Below are 12,774 nucleotides of genomic sequence, written 5' to 3' on the forward strand. Positions count from 1 at the left end.
TAACTAAATATGCATCCTGTCTGTCTTATAATGACGAGCGCCCACACTGGCTCATTGGATAGAAGAGAAACTGCCCGCGGACCGCCATGGTAAAAGATTCGTTCCATGGTGCAGAAGCGAAGGCTCCTGGAAACATGCGGACACCTTCGTCATCTGTATAGTCGAAGTCCAGCATCCCATGTGTGCCTGGTACTTTGTGTGAGACACGCGTTTCAGCCAGGAGGAGTTCAGAAGATGGCGTGTCATGGCGTGTTATTTGCCAATAAGAGTGTCGCGTTCAACTTGAACTTACGTAAAGCTGTTTTGCCTTATGTGCCAGGTTCAAGTACTTGTCTCGGTGCCGTTCTGCCATGCCCCTCTCCAGTCGTACATTGTATTCGGTACTTACCTATACATTACCGTTGACAGCCGTTGACAGCAGTAGCTTGCGAAAGTTCGCGGGAAGCATCGCTGTGCGGGAGTTGCCGGGAAGGACCCCGGAAGCAGCTGTAGCGAGTAGTGGCTAGTCGACCCATTTGTACTTTTCGTCCTCAATCAGCGATTGGTGCGTCCACACATTCACTGTAGCGCTGCTGGCATCACTGCTAGTTTTGATATGTACATTTTGCCGGTAGGCGCTATTACAAATTCCTGCAGGTCAGCATGATCTGCCTGACAAACGATCCTCCCAGAGCAGCCATCCCCGGCGCCGCTTGCACAAAATCCTAGCTTCCATGTATTGCACAAGCGAATACAGCAGCTTCGAAGCCTGTCCTTGTTCCCTTTTTAGCCCTTATTCTGGCATGTCGCTCGAAGCCCTTTTCGGGGTGAGGACTTATCTTCCACCGGCTTCTTTCCCAAGCGGCACGCCGAGATCAGCGCCAGCTTTGCGGTGTAACCTAGACTTGGTTGGCATCTACGTTATCTCCTTGTCTTGCTCAATCTCCGAGGCGTTCAACAGGGAGCGAGCGTCAGGCTCGGTTTGTCTCGGTATGCCTTTCCACCACAGAGCATTATCTAAATTCTAGCTGTGCCCAATTATCTCAGTGGCGTTGAAAATCCAGATTCGTTTCTTACGGATATCTCCGGCAGCGGTGCGGGAATAAGAGAAGAACTTCCGTCTATCATTCCACGCGAAGGAATGATGTATAGAGGACCTGCCACGTGAATGTCTTTGGGAGGCAAGTCCTTTTCTTTATTCGAGCTGTCATAACGCAGGGAATAAGGCTCCGGGACGAACCACGAAGGGCGAGGGTGAGTCAGACCAGTGAAACATTCTGAATCGCGGTGGCTGTCCAGACACGTTAAAGCTTTGTTAAGGCGTCTTTAGTCAGGTCCATACTCTCACGATGCTTGTGGCAGCACACATGGAAGGATACTTAGAATGGGAACGTTTCCTTTGGTCCGGACGTTCTCAAAGATCATATGAGTTTTCGGTTAGTACGTGATATCCGCGTGTAAGGTCAGTAGTTATTACCGGTGGCTTCCCGAGACAAACAGGTTCCGAAATCTGAGGCTTGAAGGGCGATAGCCGGCGCTATCAACGTCCCTCTCTCCAGTCTACGGAACGTTCTCAAGCTGTGACTCACTGCAAAGTCCCCCTCCGTCCAGGTTCGTGGTCATGAATCGCGTGGTTCGGAGATGATAATTCCCGCGCCGTTCCGGGAGGCGGATACAATGGCAATGGTTTTCAGTCCTGGAAGCATAGGTCTGAACACATGAAGGTATAAAACCTGCAGACATGTCAGTCCAAAGACGACACGATCAGTCTGTCGACGATGACAAAACCATTCCAGCTTCGTAAAATCTTCAGCGACCTTTACACCCTTTTCCTCTTCACCCAGTCCGACATCAGGACTGCCTTGCTCCCAGTGGTGAGCAATCTCCTCTAATGGTATACCCCCGCCGCTGACGCTGTTCCTGAAAGACTTTGTTTTCCATTGCTGCAGCTCCACTGGCCATCCCCATTCAGCTGCTCGAGACCACTTTCTGGATCTGGCTTCACCTGCTACAATGCAACGTAGCTAACCAGATCAAAGAACCCGACGAAGACAAAATCAACAAGCCCTTTAGACCAATCCCCTCGGGTCGGATCACTGTAGAGGACGCCACTATTCTTAGATGGGCTCTTGTTCCCATATGCTTGGTGTACTCCGCTCTCTACAGCATGGAACTGATGCAAATCAGTCTCACTCTCATGCTGTTCACCGTGTGGTATAACGAACGCGATGGGGACAAAGATTCTTTATCCAAAAATTTCTTAACTGCGGTTATGTACGGCATAAGCGAGCTTGGTGGTACTCTTGTTGCAGGTATGTTTCCTCTTCCCCCGAAGTTAAGATTGAAGCTAAACACTTTTCTTCAAGGTCGTGACCGCACTCAAGTCAGCCCAACAGGGCGGATCGCCGCTGAAATGACGGTGGCTGTTTTCATGTCAACCCTCCACGCACAAGACTTTAAGGATGCCGATGGTGATCGTTTAACAGGAAGGCGAACCTTCCCCATCGCTTATCCTGTCGCATCACGTTTTGCAATTGGACTGGCGATCCCCCTCTGGTCGATCTTGCTCACTGTTATGTGGGAACTTGACCCGCTATGTGCAATTGCTTTTGTTGGTTACGGATGTTACGTCGGAGCCAGGTTCATGCTTTATCGCACCGTGCAGGATGATAAGTTATCCTGCAAACACTACTGTGTGAGTATTGCCATCCTTCGGTGACACGAGCCAGTGCTAAGTAATCGTTTAGGCATGGTTTTCCATACACCACCTCTTCCCGGCGTACTGGTACTACCACCACGGCGCCAACCAGTACCCGAACTTGGACTTCGTTGAGAACATCCTTACCGATATACTTCGTATCGCCGCATAGATGAAAAATCACTACAGCAACACTATACACATCTTGGAACTCTTCAGTTTTTTACCGCACATATTTACTGTCCGATGACTACACCCATACCCTCTATAGTCAATAGACATCATGAGCTGAAAGTGATTATATGTATACTCCTAGCACTGTGCGTACAGACTAGTGTAAAATAATACGTTAATACGTGTATCAACTCTCCTGTTAAGCTCCCATATTTGATCGACGAGATCGCATCCGCTTTAAACAGTCTTTCAAGGGTTTCGTACATCAACATTTGTTGAAAGTGTTTCAGTTAACTATTTTCCTTCCTACGATTCACTCCCAAGTCGTTCTAATAATTTTGGAATGAGATCCTTGGCCGTTGTGAAATGATTCACCTCTGTTCAGCGTCCCAGAAGCGGGGAACTTATTCAAGGACTCCCCTTTGGTTATGGGCTGGAGAACCAGATAACTACAAGTTATCTTGTAATTATCGCCGCCGACAATCAGGGGCAGGTACAGACGCATATACAATGATTAGTCAGCACTTGTCTACCGATCGTATCAACGTTCGACTACTTGTGCACGGTAGGGCTCGGGCGATAAGGGAAGTGCCCGCCATCACCGTACTCTCCTTGACCTTTATTGCGACACTCCAGCTAATTTTACCACTGGTGCTCCTACTAGCATCAGGAAAGTTACATCTAGTCTGGTTTGTGAATCTGATACAGTCTGCTGTAGACAATTCAGGCAATCCAGACAATCCAGATGTCTGACGCTGAATGGTGTGCCAAGAGTTCAAATGAATTGAATTAAAGTTCATCAGAGTAAAGCAGATGGATCAGACAAGCAAGCTACTTGTAACTTTGCTGATGCTAGCCTTGCTGAAGTGTGCCATTCTGTTAACGATTCATCTCCTATTTGTTTCAGCTATTCAATGTATCAAGAGCGTCTCTGGTCGTTCTCCTGTGCAATGCGTTCCCGAAGAAAACTCCAGGGGATTGATAATGATCATCACTGTAATCAGAAACTTCTTTCTTGTGTCGGCTCAGTTACAAGTCGAGTTGCCGGTTTACAGGCTCTGCTGTGCGTACTCTGCTGGAGTGCGCCAAACGTGTGTTGGCGGACAAATTCTTTTCGACCGGCCCGAGAAGAAAGCGAGACATGGGTCCAATGGGATAAGTCGACGGGCGCCTTCCGTGCTTTGGTCAATGCTCCTGTTGCTGTAAAGTGTACAGCAACGGTTTATTCGTCACCATATCTGGAATGTTATGGAACGAGTTGTTTGTTGTGGCGAAATTAACGTGACAACATTCCTCCTCAATCCTAGTCTCGATTTAGATGTTACAGCTCCCTTCGGCATACGGTATTAGTATCTGGCTACGTTCCTCCGAGGTGATCGTATCGATGATCTTCAGACTTCCCACGTACCCATCTCAACGTTCACGGCACGGGTTAATTTATTGAAAGATACTTGGAATCAATCACCTTGTTTACAAGGTCACTCCACCTCGAAATTCATATACATTCTTTTGGTCAGCCGTGAATATCATGTTTTGGACCTCAGCACTGTACTCTGCATCCTCTGTAGCTCTGCAGCGTATTGAGCACGAGCGCAAGCGCGGTAAACAAGGTTCCTGCCGTGCAAAATGGCCTTATTCCAGTTGGAATTAGAGCTGTACATCTTGTGCGTCATTCGAACAGCATGGCCTCCGCCCTTACATGTTACCCGGGAGACTATACGGCCCCTGAGATCATCCACGTTCCGGACAGCTTTGAGGACCACTCTGGAAACTCACAGTATTGCCGGAGAGCACGCGTCAGACCTCAGGAGAATGGTCGTGGCTATAAAATCTGAGGGTCTGTGTTCAAGCCAAAGCAACACACCCACGATCTCGAGATGGCTACTCAACGATTTGAACTTGGAAAGATCTTCAGTGACTTGTACACTATTTTCCTCTTCACGCGATCCGACATTAGGATCGCACTGATCCCAGTGGTGAGCCGAGCCCCATCATGTTGACCCCTTGATACTAAGGGCAGTAGACTCTGTTTGCTATCGCTGCAGCTCCCCTGTCTAGCCCCCTTCGGCTTCTCGACACCATTTTATGGATTTGGCTGCATTTGCTACAATTCAACGTAGCTAACCAGATAAAAGCACCGGAAGAAGACAAGATAAACAAGCCTTCAAGGCCGATCCCTTCCGGTCGGATGACTGTACACGACGCCACCATTCTCCGCTGGGCTCTAGTCCCGATCTGCCTAGCATACTCTGCGCTATACAGCGTACAGCTGACGTTTGTCAGTCTCTCGATGTTAATGTTCACCATGTGGTACAACGAGAACGACGGAGACAAGGATGCACTTTCGAAAAATCTGTTGACCGCGGTCATGTATGGTTGTCTCGAAGTGGGCGGGACCCTTGTCGCAGGTACGCTTTTTTTTCGAGGACGTTGACGATGGATCTCACCACTTGATTAAGCTCGTGACCACACGCAACTCAGTCAGACCGGTCAGATTGCTGCCGAGCTGACGGTGGCTGTTTTCTCGTCGACTCTTCATGCTCAAGACTTCAAGGACGCAGATGGGGATCGCCAGACTGGAAGGCGCACTTTCCCAATTGCCTACCCTATCATATCACGTATTGCGATAGGACTGGCCATTCCCCTCTGGTCGATCTTCCTTGCTCTTGTGTGGGACCTTGACATACTCTCTGCTACCGCCTTTGTCGCTTACGGATGCTACGTGGGGATGAGGTTTATGCTCTACCGCACTGTGAAAGACGATAAACGATCTTGCAAGCACTACAGCGTGAGTAACGTTAATATTCCCCTCGGCAAAGTAGATTCTAATTGGTATATTAGACGTGGTTCTCATTGCATCATCTGTTCCCTGCCTACTGGTACTTCCACCATGGTACCAACGGATATCCTAGTCTCGCCTTGGTGGAGCAGATTCTAAATGGCACTGTCGCTGCATAGTTGTGTGAGGAAACACTGGGCTTTTCTGTAGTAGTGTGTATTTTTCTTTTTTTCTTTTCTTTTGTTATTTGTGCAGCAGTGCTTCATGTACAAGTGCGTCGATACTGGTCAAGTACTGTAGAAACAACTGTAGAATGTGTACATAATTCCACACTTGTAACGAAGAACACCGTCGAATAAATTAATTCAAAGTGAAAATAAAACCGATGAAGTGGGGTGGCTCAGGACAATATACTACGCCCATGGATTACCCTCGTCCTCATACGAGTTCCCTGAAGTTATACGCATCGGGACGCACATAATAAGGCGGCGTCTGTGCACGAATGATATCCTCGGGCTCGCTCAGCTCTGCAACAGTCATCATCATCTTTGCGAAGGCTCTCTTCAGCTTGCGCTTCTCAGGTGATCGTGAAGCGATCGTCGGTCAGCTGGAGGAGGCGCTGGCGGCTCTTCCACATTGGATATGCGTCCTGCGGCTCCTGATCCCAAACTCTGATCAGTGCGGCAGAATGCGAAGAATTGTTGGAACGAGATGGGGGTACATAGTGGCTATCAGTAGGTATGATAAGGTCGACAGCATCATCCTCAGCAAGGGGCGCTCGAGGCGATTTCGAGCGGAACCACCGAGACTGAGACTTTTGTGATGATGTGCGCTCCACGGAAGGCACGCTGGGGTGCGTCTCGGAACTACTTTCGATCTTCGGGGAAGATACTCTGAGTTGTGACTTCGAGCCTGAACCAGAAGACGAAGGTCGAGATGAACTTTGGAGACGACGACCATTGCCAGACGACACGGAGGATGAAAGTAGTGGAGAGGACCTCACTTCCTTGCCCTTCACTCTCGCATTAGTCCACCCAAGTCTCACACCCCCGGAGACATCGGCGGAATTGCCTTCCCCGAAATCAACTACGCGCTCTCCAGAAGTCACGTAATTCGTGGCGGGCCTCGGCATGTTCCGCGTTGCCCCGTAACCTAGTTGTACCTCTAGGAGGTAGCTTGGATTCGTCCCTCCCCGAAACAGCATGTATACTTTCCCTTACCACTCTAGCCTCTTCCTCCCACATCGCCCAGCGAGCTTCAGTCCGAGCTAACAGTCCACGACAGGGTACTGAATAATCTCCAAAAACGTATTTCTTCGCAGTGTTCATACAGTATCTCGTCTGCGCCGCTTTGGTCCTGCCAATGCATCACTGAACCTCAAGCGCATACTTCGTCGTCATCGGGAACATCCTCGTCGTCGCCTGGGATACGAGCAGTGGAAATACTCGTAGCGCATGTCCTGTGCGTCGTGCACCAACGTCTTCGGAGTCTTCCGCAAGCAATGGCGCCTACGACCTCGCTTTCACCATGTCCGGCTGGCATCACCTTAGACCCCTCACCTCCGGTAACCAGTATTTACGCTTGCCACCAGCCGAGTAGCGAAGACCGGCACGGATCCGACGTTCCCTCGCTGCACCGATGTGCATGCCACCTTCGCTCGGTTCGAAAGCTCGGTAGTTAATGCCTTTACCCTTGAGAGTGACTCGGGTATCTTCTACGATATCTCTCAAGCCAAATGCGTCGCGGAAATGCATAATCGAGCCGCATGCGAGCGACGTACATGGGTGGTCCCCCTTTCTGAGGCGCAGAAGTGGGAGGGTGGATGAAGTCGCGATAGGAAAATGCGTACATATGAGCTGCCGCGAAGAACGGCATCTCGAAGCAGATGAGGGTGTCTGTGAGACCAAGGGAGATATGTTCGTTGTCGGTGTATGGTCCGAGGCGGGTGATGGCGCCCACTGCAACTAGGGAGGATACGATGACAGATTGCCAAAAAGAGAAGAAGAGAATGCCTTTGACACAAAGGAACTTTGGTACTGGTCTTAATTGCGGGTGGTTAGGACCAGCAGAAATGAGCGAAGACAATGAACCTACCTGAAAGGCTTCAGGTCTGCGTTAACACACATCCAAAATACAGCTAGACACCACAGTGCGAGACAGATGGAGGTGTTATATATGATAGATACATACAGATATCCGCTTCGCGCGCGGAAATCACCCTCGTTGTAGGTGCCAGTGGCTTTCATTATCAGGCTCGCAAACGCGAGTATGGGTTTTACCTGCACATACTCTTACCAAGGAGTAAGCGACTGGTGTATCAGCAACAGGAGAACATCCATACGCAGAATGCCCCGCTTGAGGAACAGGAATGTATATGGATCGCTAACGTCAATGTCGCTACGCCATAGATTGACAGGGAAGATTGCTGGGATCGGTGGGCGGCCATGAAGCATCATGAGGAGAGAGCGTTCGCCACCTAAGTAATCGACAAGGAGGACGAAGAAGCAATAGATGACAAACGCCTAATTCAGGTTTGGGTTAAGGCTGCTCAGGATACAAAATCGGACTCGCGCACCTCATATATGTCGCGGATTGCGTCAATGAAGAAGGCAGCTTCCAGCGAGAAGAGTGAGATGAGTGAGGCGAACTCCATATAATGGGACCATCAGCATAATGCGAACAACCATCCTAGCGTCCTGTGCATTAGAAGTATCACAGCACAAAACCAGAGGATTTACCTTTGTAGGAATGGCTTCCTGTAGTTCCTCAATTGTAGCCATATCGACAGTCCGCTCACCACCACAGCGACGAAAGTCGAGACTCCAGAAATGACGAGGACAGGCAGCGGCAGGCTTGATCCTGCACCGTGGCCATGTGTCAAGTCAGGAAGAATACTCATCCCTCCTGAAATGAAAAATATATCTCGCTTATATCGTCGTGACGGGGTGAATGTGTTTCATGCATGCGCCGCAGGCCCGGCAGCTAGTATGTGCTGACCTAATCCACACCCATTCTTGGCCTGGGTACCGGTCACGTGATAGCCGTGCCGCGCAATCCGCGCGGCCCTATAAATTTCAAACCCAGATGACTCTATCGACAGCTTCGCTCCGGCGGCTTCTTGGGCGGGTGGTTTGGTGTCCCCCTCGGGCGGCTTTTCATCCGACGATGGTAATCCCGTAGGCAGAATTCATGTATCACCAGTTGTTGTTATTAGCCTGATCGAGTTCTTTCTATTTCTTAGGAAAGACCAGAAAACCTACCCGCTGTACTCCTGGAACTCTAGTTCCCCTTCTCGTACCCCATTATACATCACCGACCATAACGTCGCGAACAAGTTTCTTTCAGCCTTGCCACACGGTACCATTGGCTTTGACCTCGAATGGAAACCCGGTTCCAACCCCGTAGCCCTCGTACAGCTCGCAACGGCTAACTGCGTTCTGCTTCTCCACATATACAGGATGAAAGGTACGTGCATGTGTACCATGTTCGTGGTTTCTAACACCCGTGCACTTCTTAGAAATTCCACACAAGATTAGGGACGTGTTAAGTGGTTCACGGTGGACAAAAGTGGGCGTCAACATACAATGTAGGTTACTCTCCGCTTCTACGCCCACGTTATTGCCCACACCATCTGTACAGACGACTGTAAAAAATTGCACGAGGATTATGGCCTTGACGTTCGTAATTGTGTTAATCTGTCATTAATGGCTCGGTCCGTCGACAACGCTAGATGGAATGGGTCCTATATCCAACCCATCGGCTTAGCAAAACTTCTGCAAACCTACCATGGCACAACCCTATGTAAAGAAGAGCAACTAAGCAACTGGGAACTTCCTCTTTCACCTACCCAGCAACATTGTAAGTGACACACTGACATTGTCTTTTTCGCCACAATATTTATTGGCGTTGAGAAACCTTTTCCAATGGATTTATCTTTCACTTTTCTAATGGAACCTCTCAGACGCGGCCAATGACGCACATTCTGCCTACACTATCTATACCCGTCTGCAGACCATTGCGCAGACCAAAATTCCACCTCCTCATCCAAATTGTTATTCGTTTAGTTGCGTGGACGGTCAATTGTACGATCGCACCAACTGCTTTACTTGGGCGCCAAAAAACCCGAATTATGACCCCGATCCACCCCCTTCTCCAAAGGACCAAGATCCCGAAAATGATCAAAGTCCTTGGGAAGCAGCTAGTCCAGCTCCGACGATCGCAGACACTACAGCATCCTTGGCGGGATTATTAGCGAGTGCATTGAAAGGCATTCTGTCTTTATTTTTCTTTTCTTTTCTTTTTTTCTTCTTTTTTCTGATGGATTAGGTGAAGGCTTGTTATTCTTCCTTCCTAGTTTTGAATCCATGAGTTTTGGTTATATTGATGTGCTCGCGTTGGGGTAGCGTGCTACTCCCTTAGTCTCTATCATCTCCGGTGCGTCTGGGCTCTGCAGGCCAACGAGGTATTTTGTCTGAGCCACGGCGTCAATGATTGACGCCGGCGTCGTGAAAGTACTGGGCGGTGCCTACGATGCGGAAAAGCTGATCAACGGTATACATTAGGTGAAGTGTGGGGATACAAGAACTGAGGGTTTTGGTGATGAACTTTGTTGACTGACTGGATATCACGTGACGAGGCATTAGGTGAGTTACCATTCACTGTAGTACTTGACGTTATCGAGGATCGTACTTTGGAACTGCTATTGCTCAACATGGACTCTATGGAATCGCCCCCTTTTAACGAAGAGCCCTCTGCTCTTCAATTATCGGGGACATGCAGGAGGGATTCCTGCTCTGTACCATCATCGATTTGCGTGCTGATCTGCAGAACGCGAACCTCGAAGTGCAGGAACTTCCGAGGCGATAAGAAAAAGAGGTTTGGATGTGTAGAAAGAGTAAGGATTAATTGAACTCAGCTCCCACTCAAGTCTTCGACTCGTTACTATGACTTCGTTCTAGGGCTTGGCAGGTACGGCGTGCGATCCCCACATCTCATGATACCGACGATGTGAACGAAGTATGGTACACCAGTACCGTTGTCTTCGTTCGTTCAGATTCGTAAACTTGCGTATGGCTGAGCACGATGACTTCACTCGCATCCTCCAACTGAGTGAGCAGGCGGCGCTGAGTTCCAGCACGCGACCTCTCCTCCTGGACATTGGCTGCTGCCGTAAGTCGTCGCGACATCACTCTCGAAGCTTAATGCCAGACAGCGTGGAGTTAGTCGGTATGGACCTCCGATATCTTCCTTACGTTGGCTATCCAGCCCTGTGTCTACTCGGATGCGACCTCCGCCCCGAGTTCATTGACCTTGGGTACAGGTTTTACGGCGACCGTGGCTTCAGCAAGATCCACTTCTTTTCCGACGACATTCTCCAGCTCAGAATTCCAGCCTCGACTGATACGATCAATGATTCCTCGCTGCTGAAGGAAGTAAACGACTTGAATCAACTCTGCGGTCGTGTCAAGTACATTTATTGATGGGGTGTAGGAAAGGTTTGCGAAACGCATAGCATCCCTCGTAGATGTGAGAAAGGAAACAGGTCGGGCTGTGATTTTTGGGCGACAATTGGGGAGGGGCCAGGAGGGGCCACTTACAGAGAATAGGTGGGCTTCATGCACAGACAAAAGGACGCACACAAGAGGATTGACACAACATTCTTCTCTCAGCCCGCGTTACGTCCACTCTCCGACGAGTTGGGAGCACATGTGGGGGCGTGTCTTTGACGAAGGCACCATCACTGAAGTTATTGCTACATTGCGCCCATCAGAAGATCCCAACCTTTATTGGTTTGTTTGGATTGGGGAAACGTTCTTGTCCGGTTAAGACCCGTCACGGCTTTTAGCTGAATTGCCTCCGCTTGCACCGGACACACCGGCACTCCTAATAACCGCCTTATCATGCCTAAGCATCTTTCAAGCCCGCACAGGAAAAGTGGATCACCGTGTATCCCGAAAGCTGTCGAAGTAGCAAGTTGGGTGTCCATGCGTTTGAGGTTCCTGCTCTCGCCGAATTTTGAATCCCGACGTGAAAATCCACGAACCCTGCTCACCATATGGTCGAAAAGTCAGCAATCTGTGTCTTCCTGGGAATGACCAGGAACGACTCGTTGAGCATGGCAACGGCGGACACGCTCAATTAAGTTCCACGATGCACCCCCTAAGTAACGGGTGATTTCAAACCTCCTCTAGCCGTGGGATTGTGGGTCTAGAATGCCTAAAATATATTTGGAACGCAATACGGTGTATTAGTCGGGAAGCCTGGAGGCGGGAGATGCGGTGAGCACAGCCACGTCGGGCTTAGTCAGACAGAGGTAGACACGGACATGGACTTGTTCAGTAGATGCGTGATCACACTGCTTGCCTCGAGCTCAGTTTATTGCTCGTGAGGCTCTTGCCCGCTGCTCCAATGGACGCCTAAATTACCTGTGAGACAGACCGACGCACCAAAACACACACCTATGCACAACGGTCGTTAACGCAGTGAGTCTACTGGAAATTATTTGTGAACGAACGTTCACCGCTCTGACTAAAGGTGGTGGGAGGTGCGGAGTTACTGTGGCCTACCACAGACCGACACTTCTGGATGACATCAGTACGCCATAACACGGAAGTAATGCAATAGTTTGTCGGGTGCGGAGAACCAGCAGAATGGCTCGAAGCACACGAACTATGAGTTCTCCAGCGACATGGGACCCACCTACTGCAAGTATTATTCGTCCTGGCAAGCTGCCACTGCTATGGGCATTGTGCTGCACGCCGCACGCAACTATTACTTACTGCCTTAGAATCTCCGCTGAAGGGGCACGAACGCATGATCGTGTCCTGGCGTTGGACTCAGTGCCCCCGTAACCCATGGTTGAAGGAAAGGAATTGCTTTATTTTATACTTCGAGACGATACCCCTCCTAACACGACACGAAGATACCGATTGAACTACAGACCATCGTCGAATCTATTTGGTTGGCTGTGCATCCGAAGAGAGCCGGACTACTACTACCCGTGAGCAAAAAAAAAAGGATGCATGTGGGATTATCTGCAGAGATGACTCATTCGATCACCATGGAGAAAGATGACAAAAATACTGGATTGCAAGTACAAGAAAAGAACTGACTTGCAAGAGACCGCGGCGGATGGGAAGTCCCA

General features: G+C 49.6%; 6 protein-coding genes across 6 annotated transcripts; 5 read left to right on the forward strand and 1 right to left on the reverse strand.

Moving 5' to 3' along the window:
• Positions 1–1,757: 1,757 nt before the first annotated feature.
• On the forward strand, positions 1,758–2,849 carry F5J12DRAFT_893567 (UbiA prenyltransferase family-domain-containing protein; the record flags this gene model as incomplete). Its single annotated transcript, XM_051747671.1, has 4 exons — positions 1,758–1,853; positions 1,907–2,291; positions 2,346–2,674; positions 2,727–2,849. The coding sequence occupies 4 exons, from the start codon at positions 1,758–1,760 to the stop codon at positions 2,847–2,849; spliced, it is 933 nt and encodes a 310-aa protein (XP_051599231.1).
• Positions 2,850–3,624: 775 nt separating this feature from the next.
• On the forward strand, positions 3,625–4,061 carry F5J12DRAFT_837319 (uncharacterized protein). Its single transcript, XM_051746004.1, has one exon. It carries the CDS (start codon positions 3,665–3,667, stop codon positions 4,055–4,057), a length of 393 nt encoding a protein of 130 aa, XP_051599232.1. The 5' UTR covers positions 3,625–3,664; the 3' UTR covers positions 4,058–4,061.
• Positions 4,062–4,722: 661 nt separating this feature from the next.
• On the forward strand, positions 4,723–5,838 carry F5J12DRAFT_927912 (UbiA prenyltransferase family-domain-containing protein). The gene is made up of 4 exons (XM_051749421.1): positions 4,723–4,827; positions 4,875–5,259; positions 5,311–5,639; positions 5,693–5,838. The coding sequence occupies exons 1-4, from the start codon at positions 4,729–4,731 to the stop codon at positions 5,807–5,809; spliced, it is 930 nt and encodes a 309-aa protein (XP_051599233.1). The 5' UTR covers positions 4,723–4,728; the 3' UTR covers positions 5,810–5,838.
• Positions 5,839–5,882: 44 nt separating this feature from the next.
• F5J12DRAFT_837322 (DUF300-domain-containing protein) lies at positions 5,883–8,575 on the reverse strand. The gene is made up of 13 exons (XM_051746005.1): positions 8,369–8,575; positions 8,312–8,318; positions 8,206–8,277; positions 7,972–8,152; positions 7,725–7,920; positions 7,411–7,671; positions 7,176–7,355; positions 7,109–7,138; positions 7,020–7,074; positions 6,783–6,943; positions 6,301–6,754; positions 6,104–6,176; positions 5,883–6,081 (listed from the first exon to the last, which is right to left on the reverse strand). Exons 1-13 carry the CDS (start codon positions 8,527–8,529, stop codon positions 6,044–6,046), a joined length of 1,869 nt encoding a protein of 622 aa, XP_051599234.1. The 5' UTR covers positions 8,530–8,575; the 3' UTR covers positions 5,883–6,043.
• Positions 8,576–8,706: 131 nt separating this feature from the next.
• Positions 8,707–10,084, forward strand: F5J12DRAFT_837330 (ribonuclease H-like domain-containing protein). The gene is made up of 5 exons (XM_051746006.1): positions 8,707–8,806; positions 8,872–9,095; positions 9,148–9,216; positions 9,270–9,488; positions 9,592–10,084. The coding sequence occupies exons 1-5, from the start codon at positions 8,715–8,717 to the stop codon at positions 9,954–9,956; spliced, it is 969 nt and encodes a 322-aa protein (XP_051599235.1). The 5' UTR covers positions 8,707–8,714; the 3' UTR covers positions 9,957–10,084.
• Positions 10,085–10,285: 201 nt separating this feature from the next.
• Positions 10,286–11,451, forward strand: F5J12DRAFT_837332 (uncharacterized protein). Its single transcript, XM_051746007.1, has 4 exons — positions 10,286–10,524; positions 10,589–10,799; positions 10,854–11,257; positions 11,298–11,451. The coding sequence occupies exons 2-3, from the start codon at positions 10,649–10,651 to the stop codon at positions 11,108–11,110; spliced, it is 408 nt and encodes a 135-aa protein (XP_051599236.1). The 5' UTR covers positions 10,286–10,524; positions 10,589–10,648; the 3' UTR covers positions 11,111–11,257; positions 11,298–11,451.
• Positions 11,452–12,774: the final 1,323 nt, after the last annotated feature.

The sequence above is a fragment of the Pisolithus orientalis genome (genome assembly GCF_024613125.1).
Source record: "Pisolithus orientalis strain OTSU chromosome Unknown F5J12scaffold_17, whole genome shotgun sequence".
NCBI classification, from domain to species: domain Eukaryota; kingdom Fungi; phylum Basidiomycota; class Agaricomycetes; order Boletales; family Pisolithaceae; genus Pisolithus; species Pisolithus orientalis.